Source organism: Chaetodon auriga, chromosome 13, assembly GCF_051107435.1.
Source record: "Chaetodon auriga isolate fChaAug3 chromosome 13, fChaAug3.hap1, whole genome shotgun sequence".
In the NCBI taxonomy this organism is placed as follows: domain Eukaryota; kingdom Metazoa; phylum Chordata; class Actinopteri; order Chaetodontiformes; family Chaetodontidae; genus Chaetodon; species Chaetodon auriga.
This window is the reverse complement of record NC_135086.1, coordinates 20720824-20738495: the sequence shown is the minus strand read 5'-3', so window position 1 is coordinate 20738495 and position 17672 is coordinate 20720824. Positions and strand designations below refer to the sequence as shown.

The window sequence follows — 17672 nt, the reverse complement described above, 5'->3', positions numbered from 1 at the left end:
TGTTATGTGACAGTAAATAATGGACCAAAAGTCCTTTTGGCCAAACAAAACAAGACATTTGAAGACATCAGCTTGGGTTCACGGAAATAGTGACGGGCATTTTTTGCTATTCTATGCCATTTCACAGACTGGACGATAGAGATTATTGAAGATAGTAATTGTCAGATTAATCAATAAGGAAAATGATCGTTAGTTGCAGCCTTAAATGACGATATGCTGTATTTCCTATGAGATGATATAAACTTTAAAACCCGTTGATATTTCTTATAACATTAGGGCATCACAGCCGGTCCGATTTTTGGCTATGCTGGATTTTTATATGATTTTTGCATCAATGGGATGACAGTGGATTAACCAAAAGCAGACCCTGCTGTGGCTGTTTGCCCCTTTAACAGTTTTCATGGGAATTTTCTGAAAAGAAACGAAAGAAAAAAACAAAAAACTGAACTATATCAATATCACAATATAACATTACAGACATGCATATGACTTATATGAAATTGTCTATATGGCATGCTCTATCTATCTATCTATCTATCTATCTATCTATCTATCTATCTAAAGTTTGAATAGGGATTTGTCTGGATGCATTTAAGGACACTGACAGCAGATGTACTGATGCAGTAGAGATACAAATCACTGGTCTGTTCAGCATCAACTGTGTGCTGCAAATTCTGCTTCAGTCTCTTCTGTGGAAAAGTGACTTGGGCCGCCTCATGCATCACCAGTGGAGTCCCATCAGAAAATGCTTAATAATTAAGAACCCAATTTCATTTCTCTTTGAATAAATCAAATTCTCAGCACAGCGCAGGACCGCTGTCTCTGTTTGACTGATGACTCCTCGGAGGCTCATTAGGAGTGATGAAAAATGGAGCTTCAGTTTAACACAGAGCAGAATAATGAGTTTAGAGTGTCTGTGGGGATCACTGTTCATTTCTTAAAATCAATATTCACTGTTGTTATTATGTGAGTGTTGTTACTGTGTGATGTAATGATCAGCATTCTTATTCATACTTTAAGGAGATATTTGTATCCGTTCTTAGAATTAATCCAAATAACTTGAAGAGAAGAGAAGCAGAATCTCGGTTGATTTTTATTTTTATTTTTATTTTGTCCTACCTGGAACACGGGCTTCTGCAGCCCGTCTCCTATCCCGTGTCGGGTGTAGATGTGCCGGGACATCTCAGCCAGCTCATCGGTCCAGGGCGGAGGCTGCCGCTCCGCGCCGCTCCACTGGAACTGCTGCTGCTCGGGCGGCGGACAGTGGACCGCCGGCTCCAGCTTTGCTCCGGTTCTTCTTCAGCAGAGGAGAAGATGAAGACGAGGACGTGTCCCACACTGCGTTAGGTCTGCACAGATGAAGTCCGGGTATCAGTGTGCGTACAGATAACTGCCGACCCTCCCCCTCTACTCCATCACAGTGCTGCGTTCAGGGACAACGGAGAAATTCAGGGTTTGAGCTTCGCAACTTGGGATGCGCATGAGCGACCAGCAAATAGGAGAAGCTTTTCCTCCGAAGTATCCCTCAGTCCATCACTTCGTTGGAGTGAAATTTGCTATTCTAAACTGATTGTATACGTGAGAATATGTTTAAACTCTGACGCATATTTAGCATTTTTACACGCACCTCACCTTTGTTTGTCCTTTAAAATGCCTGTTTTCTCATTTTCTTCCAAAGTCTCATCTCATTTGACTGCTTCATCTTCCGTTCCGCTGATGCGATGAAATGCCGTGTTCAAGTATCTTTGTATTTGTCCTTTGACATCAGAGGCTCCAAATGCAATAAGGGCATCATAAAACCTATTCACAGCCGCTGTCCCTGCTCTAATAAACGATGTTAATATAGCTGCCGACCACAAAATAAAAGCAGTAATGTTAAATGAAAAGCATGAGCTCAGTTTTTTGGAAGTGATGATCAATATTTATTCTGTGCCAGTCACAGTGATGTGGACTGTGACGGTCCAAAGTCTATTTGCTCTCTGAGTCTGCACTTTTCTGTATTGCAGAATGCCCATTATCTTGGAGGTCCCTAAACGGATCTCTTAATAACTGTAGGTTAAATGTTTAAATGTGCATAAAATGAAATGTGTAAGGGAAAACCAGTTCAGCATCTTTGAATTAGAATTTTCTCTATCTTCTCACACAATGAGGGGATGTAATAACGATAAAGCTGCAAGAAGTCTAACGTCTGGAAGCTGTTGACATTTCAAAGTTGACCCACTTCTCATGTGGGCCATCTCTACAGCATTTTCTTGTGTGTATTGTTCTTTGTTTTGTTCCACAATTCATATATTGTCATATATGAAATCTGTACAGACTTTGAGGTCAGACTAACTGGTTTAATTCATGGGCGCTCGTTAGGTTTATATAAGCTAAGACTTCAACATAAGTCAAATTAAACACTCTTAGGTCTTTACAAGAAGGAGCTCATTAATAGCAGCCATGCTTAGTTTTATATGATTGAAATGATTTAAATCTTTGCATAATTATTTCTGACCTTGGAAGATGGCCTTTGTGGGAGCTTTTGAAGGCAGCGTAAACTCTCACTGGACCAAGAAGCAACTGGATTTGAACAGAATGATTCAAATGATTATCCATGATGATGATGATGACTGGTAACCTCTAGTCTACGTGGGAAATAGAGCGTATGTTCATACAGAATTCATTTCTAATGCTTTGTTGTAGCCCAACACAACCACTTTCTACTGATTTAGCGCTGCATTCCTCACTTAACAATAAAATAGGCCAGTTTTATCTCAGGAGATGAACTAGGACAAACAACAGCTGATAAAATCTCCTCAGTCATCCTCAGCAGACAGCACGACCAGCTGCGCTCTTCTCAGACGATCCCTCTGCAGGTCTGCACAGAGCCTTTACACTGAGTATACATCCCGGAGAAGCCTGTGGTGTCTGGCCCTGAACATTTCATCAAAAAGCAGAGTTTTACCTGCACTGTGCCACCAGAACAACACTGGCATTCAACGGATCCTCGGTGCAGCTTTTTAAAAAGAACCCAAACTATAAAAAGCTCAATGAATAAACCATGTCACATTATTGGCTTGTTCATCACGTGCAGCTGCTGATGTGTGCAGGGAATAGAGAGGCTAATGAGGCGGACAGTTACTATTTTTAATCACCTTCCTATTAATTGTATAAATGTAATTACTGAAAGGCATCCAAGGGGAAATAGAAACCACCCTCAACACAGGTCAATTTTTTTTTTTATTTCAAAGAATATCATAAGTTTGCTCTGTTACAAAAGCAGTTTTAAAATCCTGGATAAAGGGACTTCTCCTGGAATATTTTAAATATACAGAATTATACATATCCAGCGGATACTGAGGCTGAAGTTAGTCGCCAAGGTTGTGTCCATGTCATTCTTTGATTTCTACAGAAAAACAAGGCATCCAGTGGTAAATACATGTTTACAAAGCTAAGGTGCAACGTCAAAGTCACCGACAAAACCAGTTATTTTACATCTAATATACAATGCCGTTGATGTGAGGCTGGTAAAGGAACAGCTGTGGCTAAAATGACAACTATGCAGCTACTGCGACAGGACTGTAGATTCTATGAAAGCTGCTCCTTAACATTAAAACTGAAGAATAAAAGAACAGTAGGTGTCTAGACAGAATGTCTCACTTGTCTTTCTTCATATTAACAGCAACATACTGAACTTTCTGAAAAGTCTGTTCCACTTACATTTTGCCTGAGAAAAGCAGAGGCAAGATAAGAAGAATAATTACACATTCTCCAATCATGTAACTTACACATGTATAATGTCTCAATATATATAAATCAAAGTACAGGCAATGTCATCGACAATTTTGAAGTTTAAGCGTATAGACGTGAAAAATCTCAACATCATGCATTTGCATAAAACATGGACTCAGACAGGTTCTGCTAAATGGAAGAGACCCCGCACACGAAGATGACAGGCAGGAAGGTAGTGATGTACTGATCATGAACAGACGCAGCATTTCATGATTAACGAACACACAAAGAAATCCAACTAACTATTCTTCAATTCAATCTAAAATCTGATAATCCCAATGAAAATCAGTGTCAATTTACAATGACGAACAACTATTATGGGTAAGCCCTCAAACACATATGTACGCAATACATACATACATATGTTAAAAAAAAAAAGAAGAAGAAGAAGAAGAAGCAAACATGTGCACACATACACACACAAACACATAGAAATGTCATCTTAAATATCTCAAATGCAACCACAGAATGCATGACAAGGCAATGAGTTTATGAGAACATCGATGAACCATTTGCACAAACAGAACAGTTAACGTACATATTTGATAGTTGAAAATAGTTTGTACTTCAGAAATTCTGTTCCAGACACAGATCAGCTACAGTGATGGAAGCTGGTGAGGAAGAAAAACAAAAAAAAAAAGCCCCGGAGCTCCTGCCTTTCGAGTAACTGCGCACTCTGTCCTGACGTGAGCACCCACACCCTGTCACACACATTCTTTGATAAGTGCTTGCTTTGCAGAAACATTGAGCTCGCACACAAATCCAGGGTGTTTCAACCGCTTTCGCCTTCAAACTTAAAAACAAGACGGCCATTAAAAACTACAAGAAGAACAAAACATTTCGGCCACGTCCACATTAACGCAGATACATTTGAAAATGCCAGCTGGGGGTCAAAGGGCAGGTTCAACCTGCACTGCCTGGAGCACTAGTGCACGTCTGTGAAGGCTGATGGACCAGCTGAGCTTCCCCTGTGCAAACCCCAGCGCGACACTGCTGTTTAAGATATTATTTCCTCTCAAGTTGTGTGTTTGTCAGCTTGCAGGCTGTCTGGACACTTCTTCAGTCATCCGTCTCACGAGCGTGTGGCAGGACAGACATGCTTCAGGTTTTATCGATACAGCTGTCTAAACCAGCTGTGCAGTAAAAACTCTCGTTTCACTTGCCTTTTACATGCATAGCTACTATTTTAGTCCATTTTATTCCTGCAGATTGGTACTAGAGGTGGTCTAACAGCCCCTATAAACCCCATATAATACAACAGTACTGTGGCTGAATGTATCCAGTATAGGTGGAGACAGGGGACTGCAGCTGCTGACATGCTGCTTTTGCTACATGGCTGGTATAGACAACGTAGTGTGAACAGAAGGACATAATGGAGAGAGTGTTGTTCACATTTATCTACATTAGTGCGGACATGGCCTGACCCTCTGCCGCCGCCTCAGAAGAGGACATGCTGCGAGGATTCTTTGAAGGAGGTCAATTCAGAAATAGCACACTGTGGGAGTCGCATTGTGTCGGAGGAATTGAAAAATGCTAATTTCTTCAGAAACAGGCAATGATTGCTCATTACATGGCCCCTTATAGATGGACAACCCCAGATCTTCTTCTGTGGTGACCTGTGACGATTGTGAAGACCAGCGCTGCGTTCACTGTCAGCCAGGAAAAAGGGGTGATGGACAGGAGAAAGCTCCTGACGCCATGTTTAGTCTCACATAGAGTAGCTGAGGACATGCACACGGAGAGAGTCCTGACTCTCCTGAATGAACAGCAGTCCTGCGTTACATACACACCTCAGTTATTTCACCCTTTGTGGGGTGTGTTCAATTCAGCTGATCAGGCACACGAAAAGACTAAAGGAACATCCCCGCAGCAAACACACACGCGTACGCACACTCACACCAGGCAAGCCAAATGAACACACCACTGGAAACAGAAATATCTGGAGTATGTATCCATCTCAGGTCTGCTGTCAGTCGGAGTTTTACAGCAGAGGCTGCTGATAATATGCCGCCTGCTGCTGCTGAGGAGCCTGGTGAGGAGGAGCAGCCACAGGATAGGACACAGGAGGCATGCTGGAGTTGTGATAGGTCGACATGTCCATGGCCACGCCTGCCTGGGGTGGGTAATGAGCTCCAGCAGCTTGGTTCATGTACTGCGTGTTCATACCACTGCTGTGAAGAAAACACACATGTGATGCTTTGTACCAACAACAAATGTGGAAACTGAGTGCACTGCTGCTACTCTGATAGTCTTACAGCTCCTCTGTGCAGTGGCAGAGCTGTTTTCTTACCTCATGTAGGGAGGCTGAGCTGCTTGGCTGTTGGGTGGCGCTGACACGTTGGGTGGCATTGAGTGCAGCGATGTGGGTGGGTCGCTGGGCAGAGAGTAGGGCTGTGCAGCAGGAACCTGGGGCATCGATGGAGGCAGGTAGGGAGAGCCGGCCGGGCCGAGGTAACCCTGAGCAGACCAGAGAGAGAGGCGCTGTTCAGCTTTTGTATTTGGACAGTGACATGATTGTTTTTTCGCCACTTTAAGTTTCACCATCAGCGACACACTTTAACTTATATTTACTCCACACTGATTGTAAGATAGCACATGTACACAGTCTTAGCTTGTGATGACTCCTTGGAGCACTGCATCGATGCAACTTAATTCAGAATGAAGCGGCGGACGTTGTGGTAGCTTCAGCAGCGGTGGGTTAAGACGGTGGCGTAGGACAGAAATGTGCCATAAAGACCAGGGGCCAGATGCATAAACGATGTGGACGCACACAAACCATTCGAGCATCTTTTCCCACGAGAACAGTTTTTTCTAAAGGAAGGATGTGCAGTGAGAGCGCGTCGCCTCACGCAGACCTCAGAGCAGCGTGCACAGCTGCCGGTGAAGCGATGAGGTGGACATGAATGATGATAGTTAAACATTGTTTCAGCTGTTTGCCAATTTCACTGATTGTGTTATTATTTTGCAGTCTGCACAGTGTTCTGTAAAATGTTACTCAGAGCCACTATAAATTATTTATGAGTGATGAATCTGATCATTCTTTTCATTTGGACTGAAACCATTAATCCTTGTTACTGATCGTATCATCGCATCAAATGAGCTCTACAGATTTATCAGTGCCATCACTCTGACGCCTCATAATAACGACAAAGTTATTGCTGTGATGACTGTTTACAGGTACCTGTGATGAATAAGTGTTACGGGGGTATAAATAGCCACAGGCGTGCGTAACGGTGGGCTCCTCTGTTGGAGAACCTTGATGATGCAACACAATCGGTTAAACTGCATTTTTTCTTCCTTGCCATTCTTCTCACTGACAGATCTAACGGAGGGTGGAGCAGACACTAGTACCGCCATGCAAACGGATGTTTTGCATCCATTCATGGATAACTGTGGGAGTGGAAATGAAGCTTGTGCATGTGTGTCTGTTCCAATAATGCCTGAAATGTATAAAACACAATCAGGCTCATGAACAGCTTCATGAATCTGACAAAGAGAACGCCTATGTGTCTTGGATCTACAGAGTTTCTTGAATCTGGCCCCTGCTGTCTGCGTCACATAGTGGCTTTGTGGCTAAGTGTGTGGCTCCCAGTGAGGATACACTGATCTCCTTCTGATACACAGAGCAGCATGCCACATTACTGCAGAGCCTGGCCTCAGACAGGTCAAAGCCCCGTCCTCCTGCCATTGGTCAGAAAGCATGCATTCTCCATCAGCTAGCTGCAGTTTAACACCCAGACATAAAGCAACTATAATGTTATCCAGTGATTGGCCTCCATAAAATAACTGGCTACTGGGCATTAGATGGAGAATATTCCAGTAAGTCAGTAAGGCGGTGTTGCTGCACTATTTTCACACTTAATTCAAATTATGTAACAAAAGTATACTGTAGCTGTTGGAGAAGATTACATAAAATCTGAATATTACTTTTCTAATTTTAAGTGCTGATATACGACAAAAGCGTTGCCATTGCAGGTGCAACATGAACCTGGTAGGCAGTTTTCCAGTCCTCTGCAGAATAAAGAAAAAGATGAAGGGCGAAAAATAAGCAGTGCTCCAGTGTGGGCCAGCGAAGTGCACATTTTTCTAAATCTCCAGGGAGAGACAGTGACATCAATCACGACAGAGAAAACAGCCACTGCCAAGAAAACACAGGCAGTCTCCAACTCTCCAGGGAGGCAAAGAGGCTGACTGAATGTCAAGCTATCAGGACGAATACGAGAAGCAGCAAAATCAACCGCTTCACCGGCCTAATCCACCGTATGAGAAACAAAAGAGGACACTAACAGCAAGGTCTGACCATGTGACTGCTCTCAGTGATTTTCCTCTACATTAGTCTTCTGTTGTCTCCATTAAATAAATAAAAAAAACAGCACATCAAGAGATCAATACAATCAATAGACAAGAGAGAGGGTCTAGTGCTAGTGGGTGGGCACACGGGTAGTTAACACACAGCTCTCCTTTAAGACAGGAAATCTAATGCCTTTAGTGCTGTAACCTGTGAACCAACCTCTGAATCCAGCTTTAAATTATGGATGGCCTGGTCGCAGCACGCATCACAGGACAGAGGAAAGATTGCTGTCGTATACCAGCAAGAATCCTGAATGATCTGATCTGAAGTTGTCCAAATATACATGAATTCAATGCATTCATTTGAAAGAGAAATTAAGATGACCCTTATTTCCCATCATATGAAGAAACGGCCTGTCATTCAGGCTGGAGACATACTCTACAATTAGCTACAGTTTCAGTGGTTCACTTACAAGAACCAATCACATTACCAGTGAAGCACATTTATCTAAAGCAGCACACTCGCTGGAGATCTTCAAATCCAAACACAAATACTTGCCTTACGTCATAAAACCAATCCTTGTCTGCGTTGGGAACACTGCCATTGTAGACAGTATTAAAACACGAGCCAACCACCGGCAATCCAGGCTGAAAAGGTGGAATTAGGCTGCGTGATGAGCTTGGTACCCCTGTTACTTTGTGTTCTTTTCCTTTGGCTGAGCTCTGCTGTTTTGTGACTGACTCATTGATTGACTGATGAAGTGTCAAGGCTTAACACCAGATACATCTTTGTTAAGGGGAGATCTTGAGCAGCACAGAGGGCAGTTTAAGCAGTTTTCTGACCTGCATGGCTACAGCCGAGTTGGATGGTGCGTACTGCGCCTGCATCTTGGAGTAGGCCGAGTAGAACGGAGCCTCGTTCATGAGCTTGTTGTAAAGCTCCAGGGCCTCCAGAACTTTCACGTTCAACTCTGACAACTCTGAGTGTTTCCTGCAACGGGGAGAGAAACACTGATTGTACAAGGATATTTTTCATTAGCAGGTTTGTCCTCTGACATCTCAACAGCTAAAGCACAATCATAGCTATCTTTACCCTAAACTGAAGCTGAAATGAAAGCTGGATCATTTAGTTCACATCTGTAATACGCTACCTGTCAATCTCCTGTAGCTTCTCATCAATCATCGGGTTCATCTGTTCACAAGCACCTGTCCACATATTTCCAGTTCAGGAGGGAAACAGAAACAGAGTTAGAAAGTGACAGTGTAGCTCAGACTGACTGCAGTTGCCTCTAGCAGAGTGACTAGATTTACACCAGCATTAAGGTTTATACCCTCCAGCTGGATCAGCTCTGGGGAGTCAGGAGCCGAATCTGCAGGATCCGCATTCTGCAGCAGTGCCAGCGTTCTGTCCATCTTCCCCTGCAGAAGGAAGAGAGCAGGGTTGGGTTGGCTGTTTGACTGAGAGGTGATTTGGGTTTGGAAATGTACTGCAGGAGATGAACTACCTCGTCGATGAAGACGGGCTCAGGCTCAACTTTGGTTTCCAGGGGCACGTCTTCAGGACTGGCGGCCTTTTCAACATAGGCCACTGTGGAGGTTAAGGTTGAGTTCAATTAGCAGGTCTGAAAATAGTTTGCTCCAGTTTAAATCAAATAGCTGCAGAGCGCAGAGGCTGGGATGCTCTCTAAAAGGTACAAAACATAGGGCAGGAAAACCAAAGCAGCTACGGGGCTACAGGTTCACGCTCACACTCAACAGACAGACCAACCTGTCTCTGGCTCAGCATTCAGGTTGGTTGTAACAAAGTTGGACGGGAAAAGCCCCACGCCTCTGTGGTTCTCCCCTTTCCACCAGTTTGGATCACTAGAAAACAAAAGCATGAAACAGGAATAATAATTTAAATAAAGCTAAATGTGTTGTCTTTTCACAGTTTTTTCCTTATGTATTTGTGGAACAGCCCCACGACTGAGACTGACATAAAGCCACAGTATTTAGAGCAAATTTGCAAAGTAAATCAGGGAATAAAGAAAGTCTGTCAAGTGAGCGATGGCGGTAACACTACGACAAGCTGTGGTATGAACCCTTACCTGTCATCCAAAACCAGAATAAGTTCTCCTGTTTTGAAGGTCAGCTCATTATCCTCAGCCGCCTCGAAGTCGTACAGCGCTCGCACCTTCCGGACCTCCTGCTGCCCCCCGCCATTGCTGGTGTAGCTCTGGGGGTCAGAGGTCGTGGTCAGGGGCCTCGTCTCCGCCTGCTGCTTCTGCTCCTGCAAGGACAGCTCGATGGCTGGGAGAGGTGGAGATGTGGATGAGAGGAGGAGAGAGCAGAGCCGGAGAAGAGAAGAGGATGTTTATCAAATATCCAACACAGACACGGGATTCATCTTTTTCTGTTCTGTTTTTTTTTTTTTTCTAACAGAATACAAACAGCTCACAGAAGACTGCTTGGATGTAAGAGGGGAATAATTCAGGCAACAAAACAACCTTTTGATGCACGAGAACATAAAATCCAATCAATGATGAGTTTACATACATACACATGAAACGGAGTATTTTTCTGAGAATACTGGAACAATAACAATAATAATACAGTACACAGTAGCAGTAATGAAGGAAAGGTGTGTGTAGAGCTGAATGACGGCGTCTCACTTTACCTTTGGCCAGGTTGTCATCATCCGACGCTTTGCTCGCAGCAGGTGTGCTGACCTTTACGGTGGACCCCTGTGGTCAAAACAGAAAGATAAGGTCATGGCTGTGTGTGTGTGTGTGGTGTGCGTGTGTGTGTGTGTGTGTGTGTGTGTATACATTCAGGGGGATGTGAAAAAACTGATTTTCAGTGACTGATGCCACCTGCAGTTCATGTTGGGTACCACATGTGGGGCCTTCAGACAGAAACACTGCACAAAGTTGTCTCATCATGTCTTGTCTGCGGTGGCATACGGCAGCTGTCTGATACGGCAATGAGGTCAAAGTGGACAGCACAGCTCAAGTGGACTCTTCACACCCACAAATTCACAGTGGGTGAACTATTGCTTCATACTGCTGAAGCAATACAGCTGGTGAAGCAAAGTATAACAGAAGCTGGTCCAATGTCTGTTTTCCACATACAATATGAAGGAAAGTCTAACATCCAGGAGCAGATTAAGGGGTGCTGGATACAAGCTACACTGAGAATTCAAATGTCCTCGGTATTGTGGCATTCTTCCGATTAATAGTGTGTGTAGTGAATATTTAAATATTGGAAAGTACAGATGCATCTTTAATAAAGTGGTACAGCTCACAAGTTAAAGCAAATTATTGGAGAGCTTGGACAGAACAGAGCTAAGAAGACATCTTTCTTGCTACACACACTTCTATATTACCCTGGATGACAAGGACAGGTGAGGCGAACAGGTGTGGGGAGTCAGGTTTGTAACTTGACACCTGTTGGTGCAAACTGAGTTACTGAAAAACTTAAATTCATGCATACTTTGCAGCATACTAATATACTGATGGGTGGAGCTTTCATTCCATCTAAAACTGACACTCAAAAGTGCAGCGAGAGAACTAAATGCAGTGTACAGCAACAGACAGGTACACAGCAGGGACTGGAAAACTCTTTTGTTTTACATGGCTCGATAGTGTGTGTCTGCTGCATGCTACTTTAAAGTGATATTAAAGTTCATCATGAATGATAGCTGAGGGTAAATACTAGGAAGCACTGCCACAGCTTGAGTCACACTACCCACTGCTGTTTGCTCATCAGCTGATAGAGATTAAATGTCATACCTGCTGCCTCATGTGTCACCTGCTCTCCACTAACGCAGATGCACTTGCCATAACATAACACACAGCACATCGCCACAGCCAGCGGCCACAGAGTGAGGATGAGACGGAAAATGAAATGACTAGATCATTCCTGGGAAAGCCACGACGGTGTTTAACAGTCCACGTTCTGAGCTGTCTGTTTGTCCAGCGAACACATGAGGATGATAAGCTGCGCAGTGTGTTGAACATTTATATAAGCTTTGATCGGCACTGTCAGAGAGGTGTGTGCTATTTACTGGTGAATTTATGGCTGAGCTGTTATACTGGATCACATTAAATTTACTGGATTTAACCAGTATTTACTTGACATGCCAATCGATGCCTGCAGTTAAGATTTTGACCCTGAACCTCGTTCCTCTCCACATGCACCACAATCTACTCTCCCTGTCGTCCGAGCAGATAAATGCATAGTGTGCCTTTTAAGAGGTAATGACTGCAAGCATAACATCTCAGGAGACACAATTTGTGGTGATGTTTGACTTAGTCATTAAGTCCTCTTTTCCACCTTAAAATACTCCTCTGAATGTGGAGCAGTCAACAACAAAAGCGTGAGCCACAGAGAGACTGTGACCACAGACGACACAATTGTAGGTCAGCTGCTTTATAACAACCGGAGAGCAAAGTCCACTTCAGCCCCTGACACATATATGTCAGGCTGTTAAATACAGTGACAAATCACACAGATGTCAAACAAAGAACTGAACAGAAGGCAGCTGTGTCCACAACGATCATTAAAAACAGTCCTGATGCAGGGACGTACACGCACATACCCACAGAATTATGTGAAATATGTGAAGAGGAAATTCCACCGTGAGCACCGTACACACACAGACAGACGAGCGCCACCCAACCTGAACCGTCACGCTGGCAACACGCTGGTCAGCAGTCAAACGGCCAAACGAAAGCCTCAGGCTGGACAAAAAGGATTCACACGCTTATTCTGTTATTGTGCTGCACGGACTAAAGCTGTAATTAGGGGAAGAAAACGAGCGAAACGAAGGAGCGTGAAAGAGAACTGCTAACACATTACATCTGTTGTTTGGCACTCAAGTCAAAACATTTTTATTTATTTATTAATTTTTTTACACATGAGGATTCAACTGAATATTACAAAATGTTGCTAAACGTGTCTGCAGATGAATGCTTTTCCTTGCCAGCAGCCAATCTGGCAAGCAACTGGAGTTCCTTTTCATAAAATAAAAGCTGGCTGGTGTCACAGTGAAAGTGGCAGACAGGGTGTGTTTCATTCCTTCTGAGGGGAGTGCGACTGAATCATGGAGGCTAACTCATTTGCTTAGCCAAACTGGTATTCACCAGAGGCCCGCTGCGTTGCACTGGGTATGTTAATATGTCAGAAATATTTTGTTCCAGTTTTGTGTCCTTGGACCAGATCAGGAGACAGTTTTGGAAACTTTAGTGGAAAAATCAGATGACTTCAGTGTTGATGTGGTATCAAGTGTTAATCTACTGGTAAATTAGTTCAGGCTATCCATAAACGTTAAAAAAGATGGAAGAGATTGGGGTTGAAGGACATTAACTTTGAAAGAACATGCTGTTTGTTTTACTGAAGATCTGAGTTCCAACATTTTTGCACATTAACTGTGTAAAAAAAGATATTCTGAAATAATGCTTGTAATGTTGTCTTGTAAGTTTGGTATTTTTTTGTCTGGTTAAGCTACGTGACTACATGATTTTATATATATAAAAAAAAACATCCCTAATGGAAGCAAGATTGAGTTCGCACCTTGCTTTGTGTGCGTTCTCAACATCACACATTCACATTTTGCATGAGGTCAACAAACCTGTGAAGATGCAGAGGGGAAGCTGATGCCCTCCTCTTTCAGAGACTTGATGGTGGCCCCGATCAGACTGAGCTGTGGATCCTTCTGGAAGTCTTCTGCCCACTCCACCATCAGAGCCTTTAGCTTTTCACACACCTTGGGGTGGGCCTACAGAGGACAGGCAAACAAACAGCTGTGTTGCTCTCTACTGCGTCTTTATGCTAAAGGAAGTCTAATGGCTGCAAGACAACAGGGCTCTAACACTGTTAAGGACTAGATGGCTGTAAGAACATAGTTATGATTTATCTGTGACCTTTCAGTTAAGCTTCTCCAGAGTGTGAGGGAGGAAGACTGACACTGGTCAAGAGTGGACAAAGAGATGACAGACAGATGCAGTTACAAAATAGGAATAGTGAGGAAAAAAGTGTAAATACCCGGCTGAGAACGCTCCGGACTTCACTGGCAAACTCCCTTGAGCAGATTTCCAGGTGGAATATTTTACCACAGTTTGACACACAAGCACCCAGCAACTGCAAGAGGAGAAGTCCAAACAGTAAAAGTTAGACTGAACACCTGGTATATGATTGTATCATTGCAAAAAGGAAGATTTTTCAGTGTTTTTCAACTGAAAAAGACTTTTCTACCACTTACTAAATAACAGTATTTGGAATACACATTAACAGCAGGTGAAACTTTTTGTGATTATACATGATTTGAATGAGAATAGGACTTTAATTATCTGAGTGAGTGAACACAGAGCCTTAAATATAGACCGGACCATGTGACAGTGTTTGCTCATGATGACTCAGATAGAGAAACAGCTCTCATATTGCTCATCCGAGTTAAAGTATGAATTCTTCCACTTTCCTGTATGGCTTTAAAAAAACAGGAATATTAGCTCAATGAAAGCTCAACGGCAGCCAGATTGTATCGGTGTACTCTTATTTCTCATGTCTAAAAAGGGACAGAGGAGCTTGTCCTTCCCCATGTTACTACTGCTGAACTCCATGTTTCTATTTGTTTGTGTAGACTTTCGTTGAGTTGAGATTTTTGTTATTTTGGTTAGTTTGCTTCTAGTTACTTTTTAATGAGTGCAGCATCATAAATGTGGCCGTCTTATTTGAAACAGTCTTTTTACTGGAAAATTGGCAGAAGTGTCCATCCAAAATGTGCGTACGTGTGGTGGCATGAAAAGATCGTAACGAACTCACATTGAGGGCCTGCATAGCAACATGAGGCACTTTGTGGTTGATTCTCTTCATAATGGATCTCAGGCTGTCCTTTGGTCTGAAAGAGAAGAGAATTCATTGCAAGTGCGACTATTACTAAACAACAAACTCAGTGTCCTTAAACTTCAACTAGCTGCTCCTGTGCAGTCAGGTCCTGATGATATGTAGCGTAGACTGTTTCAAATGTACCGTACTTAAATGAAGAGCTATCTGAATCACAGTGCTGCCTAAATGCTCCTGAGGTTTTATTATTCAAAAGGCCTTTTTCCAGCTTACCCATTGGGTGTCGTTCCAATCTTATCACAGATGTCCATGATGAGCCCCCAGTCATCTGTTGTGTTGTTTTCATTGGTTGCCTTCTCTGGAAATATGTCAAACAGGGATACAGTGCGTATGGTCCAATGAGAAAATACTTCACTGGCATTGTGGCTGCTTGTCGTCAGACATAATGTATTAGTGGGCAGACGTGCTGGTCACAGTGGGCAAGTGTTAAAATAATGAATGGCAAGTGATGAGGTGCCACATTTGAGATTTGGCTCCTGCTGCATCAAAGCCTGTCAGATGGGGGGGAAAGGTCAACAGGCCGACTAAATTTCACATTTTATGCCATTTTATTGTGTGAAATTGCAGGGTTTTCTCAGTGAACTCCTTGAGATGGTAAACCACCCTAATCTGGAAGCATCGGACAGCCTAAAACAATAGCTGCACTCATTGATGTCATGAGACCTGCTGTGTTAAGAAGTACATCTTCTCTCTTTTATGAATTTTTATGACAGCAGTGGAAGGAGTCTTTTTGTCAGATGATGTGACCCACTGGTGCTTTGTGATATGTTAGCAGGACATCACCGAAACGTACATTTTCAACTCATAGTGAACTCTGTCATGACACACCACCCTAACTATAAAATACCCAGAGAGCCAGTTAAGGGCAACAGTGTACTGTTGTCTGCTCACACAAGAGCTGTGGTGTTGCAGGGACAGATAAGGGCTGTGACCAAGGACGACGGCACAAAAATTTACATAACACAACTATGAGAAAAGAAATATCTACAACCCAAATGAGCAAGCTAAACCATTAGAGTCACACTGACTCACAGTAGACAGGAGACTTAACCAGAGTTGAAGTGATTAATTCATTTAGAATTTCACTTCATAGACAGAAAAAGAATTGCCAAGGATTTTGGATTTTTTGGAATTTGGGCAGTACATTTATGATTATGTTCACTTCTATGAGTTATTTTCTGAAGATGAAGAAAATAGCAAATCCTCAAAATTGAGAATTGATACTGTGATCGATGGTTGGCACTTTCATTTGAATAATTACTTCAGTGAGTAATTGATTATCAAGATAGCTGCCAATTCATTTTCCATCAAATGAGTAATCCCTTAATCAACGAATAATGTCGGCTCTCCATCTAATATTCCCGTTAGTAATTTAAGTGAAAAACAAAAATATGTTTCGTTTTACTTTCTGATGTAAGTTTGTCATTGTAAAGTCAATGTCTACCGATCAGGGGCTTTTTACTGTTCACTGAAACTGCAACTGTCGATTTTCACTACTTACGAGCAATTTAAGGACAAGTCAATCAATCGAAAATAAACCATATTGGGTTGTGTAAAATGAGATTTCAAATAATCGTCAATAGTTGCCCTGATCACACTATAATATGTCATATTTAGAAATTATCGACCCATATGAACAACATGACCTGATTTTGGATCAGGTGATTCTTTAACTGACGTTAGCCAGTCACAGTTTAGCTAACATGTACAAATCAGCCTCAAACTTGGTTAACAAACTGTCGCTTATCCAAGCGAATGAGCTGATCGATTAATTTAATGGAAGCTGTTCACAACCAGTCAGCTTGTCAGCTACACACTAAGAATGTGGCTAAGATTTGTGGATGTTGTCATTACCAAAACTGGTAGTGACGACTGAACTTACAACGCTTTACTGCGAACTTAAGAACTCAAGCTAAGCTAACGTTAGCTTAAAATGTTGTTGGCCCTATCGTTAGCTACCTCTGACACACTGAAAACGCCAATAAAAAAACAGCACTTCGCTTACCAACATCTTGGTCAAATGGATTTTGGGCAAACAAAGGCATTCTAATGATTTAAAAAGAGCCAGACTCTTTGACGAAAGAAAAGTATGTGTCTTGTCCACACGAAACCTAAACAAATATCTCTTCCTTGTCCATTAAACTCGCACCAGTTGCTCTTCCGGAAACTTGGCTGCCTTGAATAATGCCTGAACAATATTTTTAAATGCTGGAGTACAGTGAGTAACGTGTGTTTTAATCGATTAGTGTGTTTAGTTTAATCTTCTTTTTAATTTGTGAAAGTAGAGCACGTTGACATATGTTTTGTTTTTATTTTTTTTTAAGTCTCATGCAGTATTTGGCATCACTCCTTTATCACCGCTGTTTTACAGACAAGTGAAACACTGACATCGAGTGGATAAAAAAGGAAGCACACATAAAGATTTCATAATGCCCAGCACAGTCACCAGTCACTGATTCCACCTCCTTCAAATTAGATATGACAAGGTGTTTGTGCTGACTTCTAGATAGACGACGTTTACATCCATATTTTTTTCAACAGGATGGGAGTTGTAACCCTTCTGCAGTCACCCAATGTTAGGGTAATGTAGCAGGACATGCAAACATACAAGACAACTTTATATTTGTCAAACTTCATATTTTTCAGCACTTGTTTTTAGCATGTATGTGGTCAGGGAGTCTGAGACGCCCAGTAGGGGGCGCTCTTATCAAAGAGTGTCATGCAAT

The 17672-nt window shown here is 42.5% G+C and overlaps 2 protein-coding genes across 4 annotated transcripts in view; both read right to left on the bottom strand.

The window, feature by feature from the left end:
* Positions 1-1382, bottom strand: part of cacnb4a (calcium channel, voltage-dependent, beta 4a subunit) — a 33869-nt gene extending 32487 nt beyond the window's left edge. The window contains exon 1 of one of the 2 annotated variants that reach the window (XM_076746260.1): positions 1120-1382. In XM_076746260.1, the coding sequence (XP_076602375.1) occupies positions 1120-1182 (63 nt within the window). In that variant the 5' untranslated portion in view covers positions 1183-1382. The remainder of the gene's footprint in view (positions 1-1119) is intronic. The other variant, XM_076746261.1, reaches the window with a different exon arrangement.
* Positions 1383-3204: 1822 nt separating this feature from the next.
* stam2 (signal transducing adaptor molecule (SH3 domain and ITAM motif) 2) lies at positions 3205-17107 on the bottom strand. 2 transcript variants are annotated; one of them, XM_076747235.1, is made up of 14 exons: positions 16952-17107; positions 15160-15244; positions 14866-14941; positions 14089-14184; positions 13676-13822; positions 10721-10787; positions 10152-10353; positions 9833-9927; positions 9570-9652; positions 9396-9483; positions 9216-9270; positions 8908-9055; positions 6065-6231; positions 3205-5945 (listed from the first exon to the last, which is right to left on the bottom strand). In XM_076747235.1, exons 1-14 carry the CDS (start codon positions 16989-16991, stop codon positions 5756-5758), a joined length of 1539 nt encoding a protein of 512 aa, XP_076603350.1. In that variant the 5' UTR covers positions 16992-17107; the 3' UTR covers positions 3205-5755. The 2 variants fall into 2 exon arrangements, with proteins under 2 accessions (XP_076603350.1, XP_076603351.1); XM_076747236.1 differs by having other exon boundaries at positions 3205-5942; positions 16952-17104.
* Between the last annotated feature and the right edge of the window lie 565 nt (positions 17108-17672).

Excerpts from the sequence above, each read along its gene's own strand:
- stam2 (XM_076747235.1), bottom strand. The coding sequence starts at position 16,991 with ATGCCTTTGTTTGCCCAAAATCCATTTGACCAAGATGTTG. Across the intron at positions 9,928-10,151 it reads ATTCTGGTTTTGGATGACAG|TGATCCAAACTGGTGGAAAG; the intron begins GTAAGGGTTCAT and ends TTTGTTTTCTAG. Across the intron at positions 9,271-9,395 it reads AGAGCTGATCCAGCTGGAGG|GTGCTTGTGAACAGATGAAC; the intron begins GTATAAACCTTA and ends ATATGTGGACAG.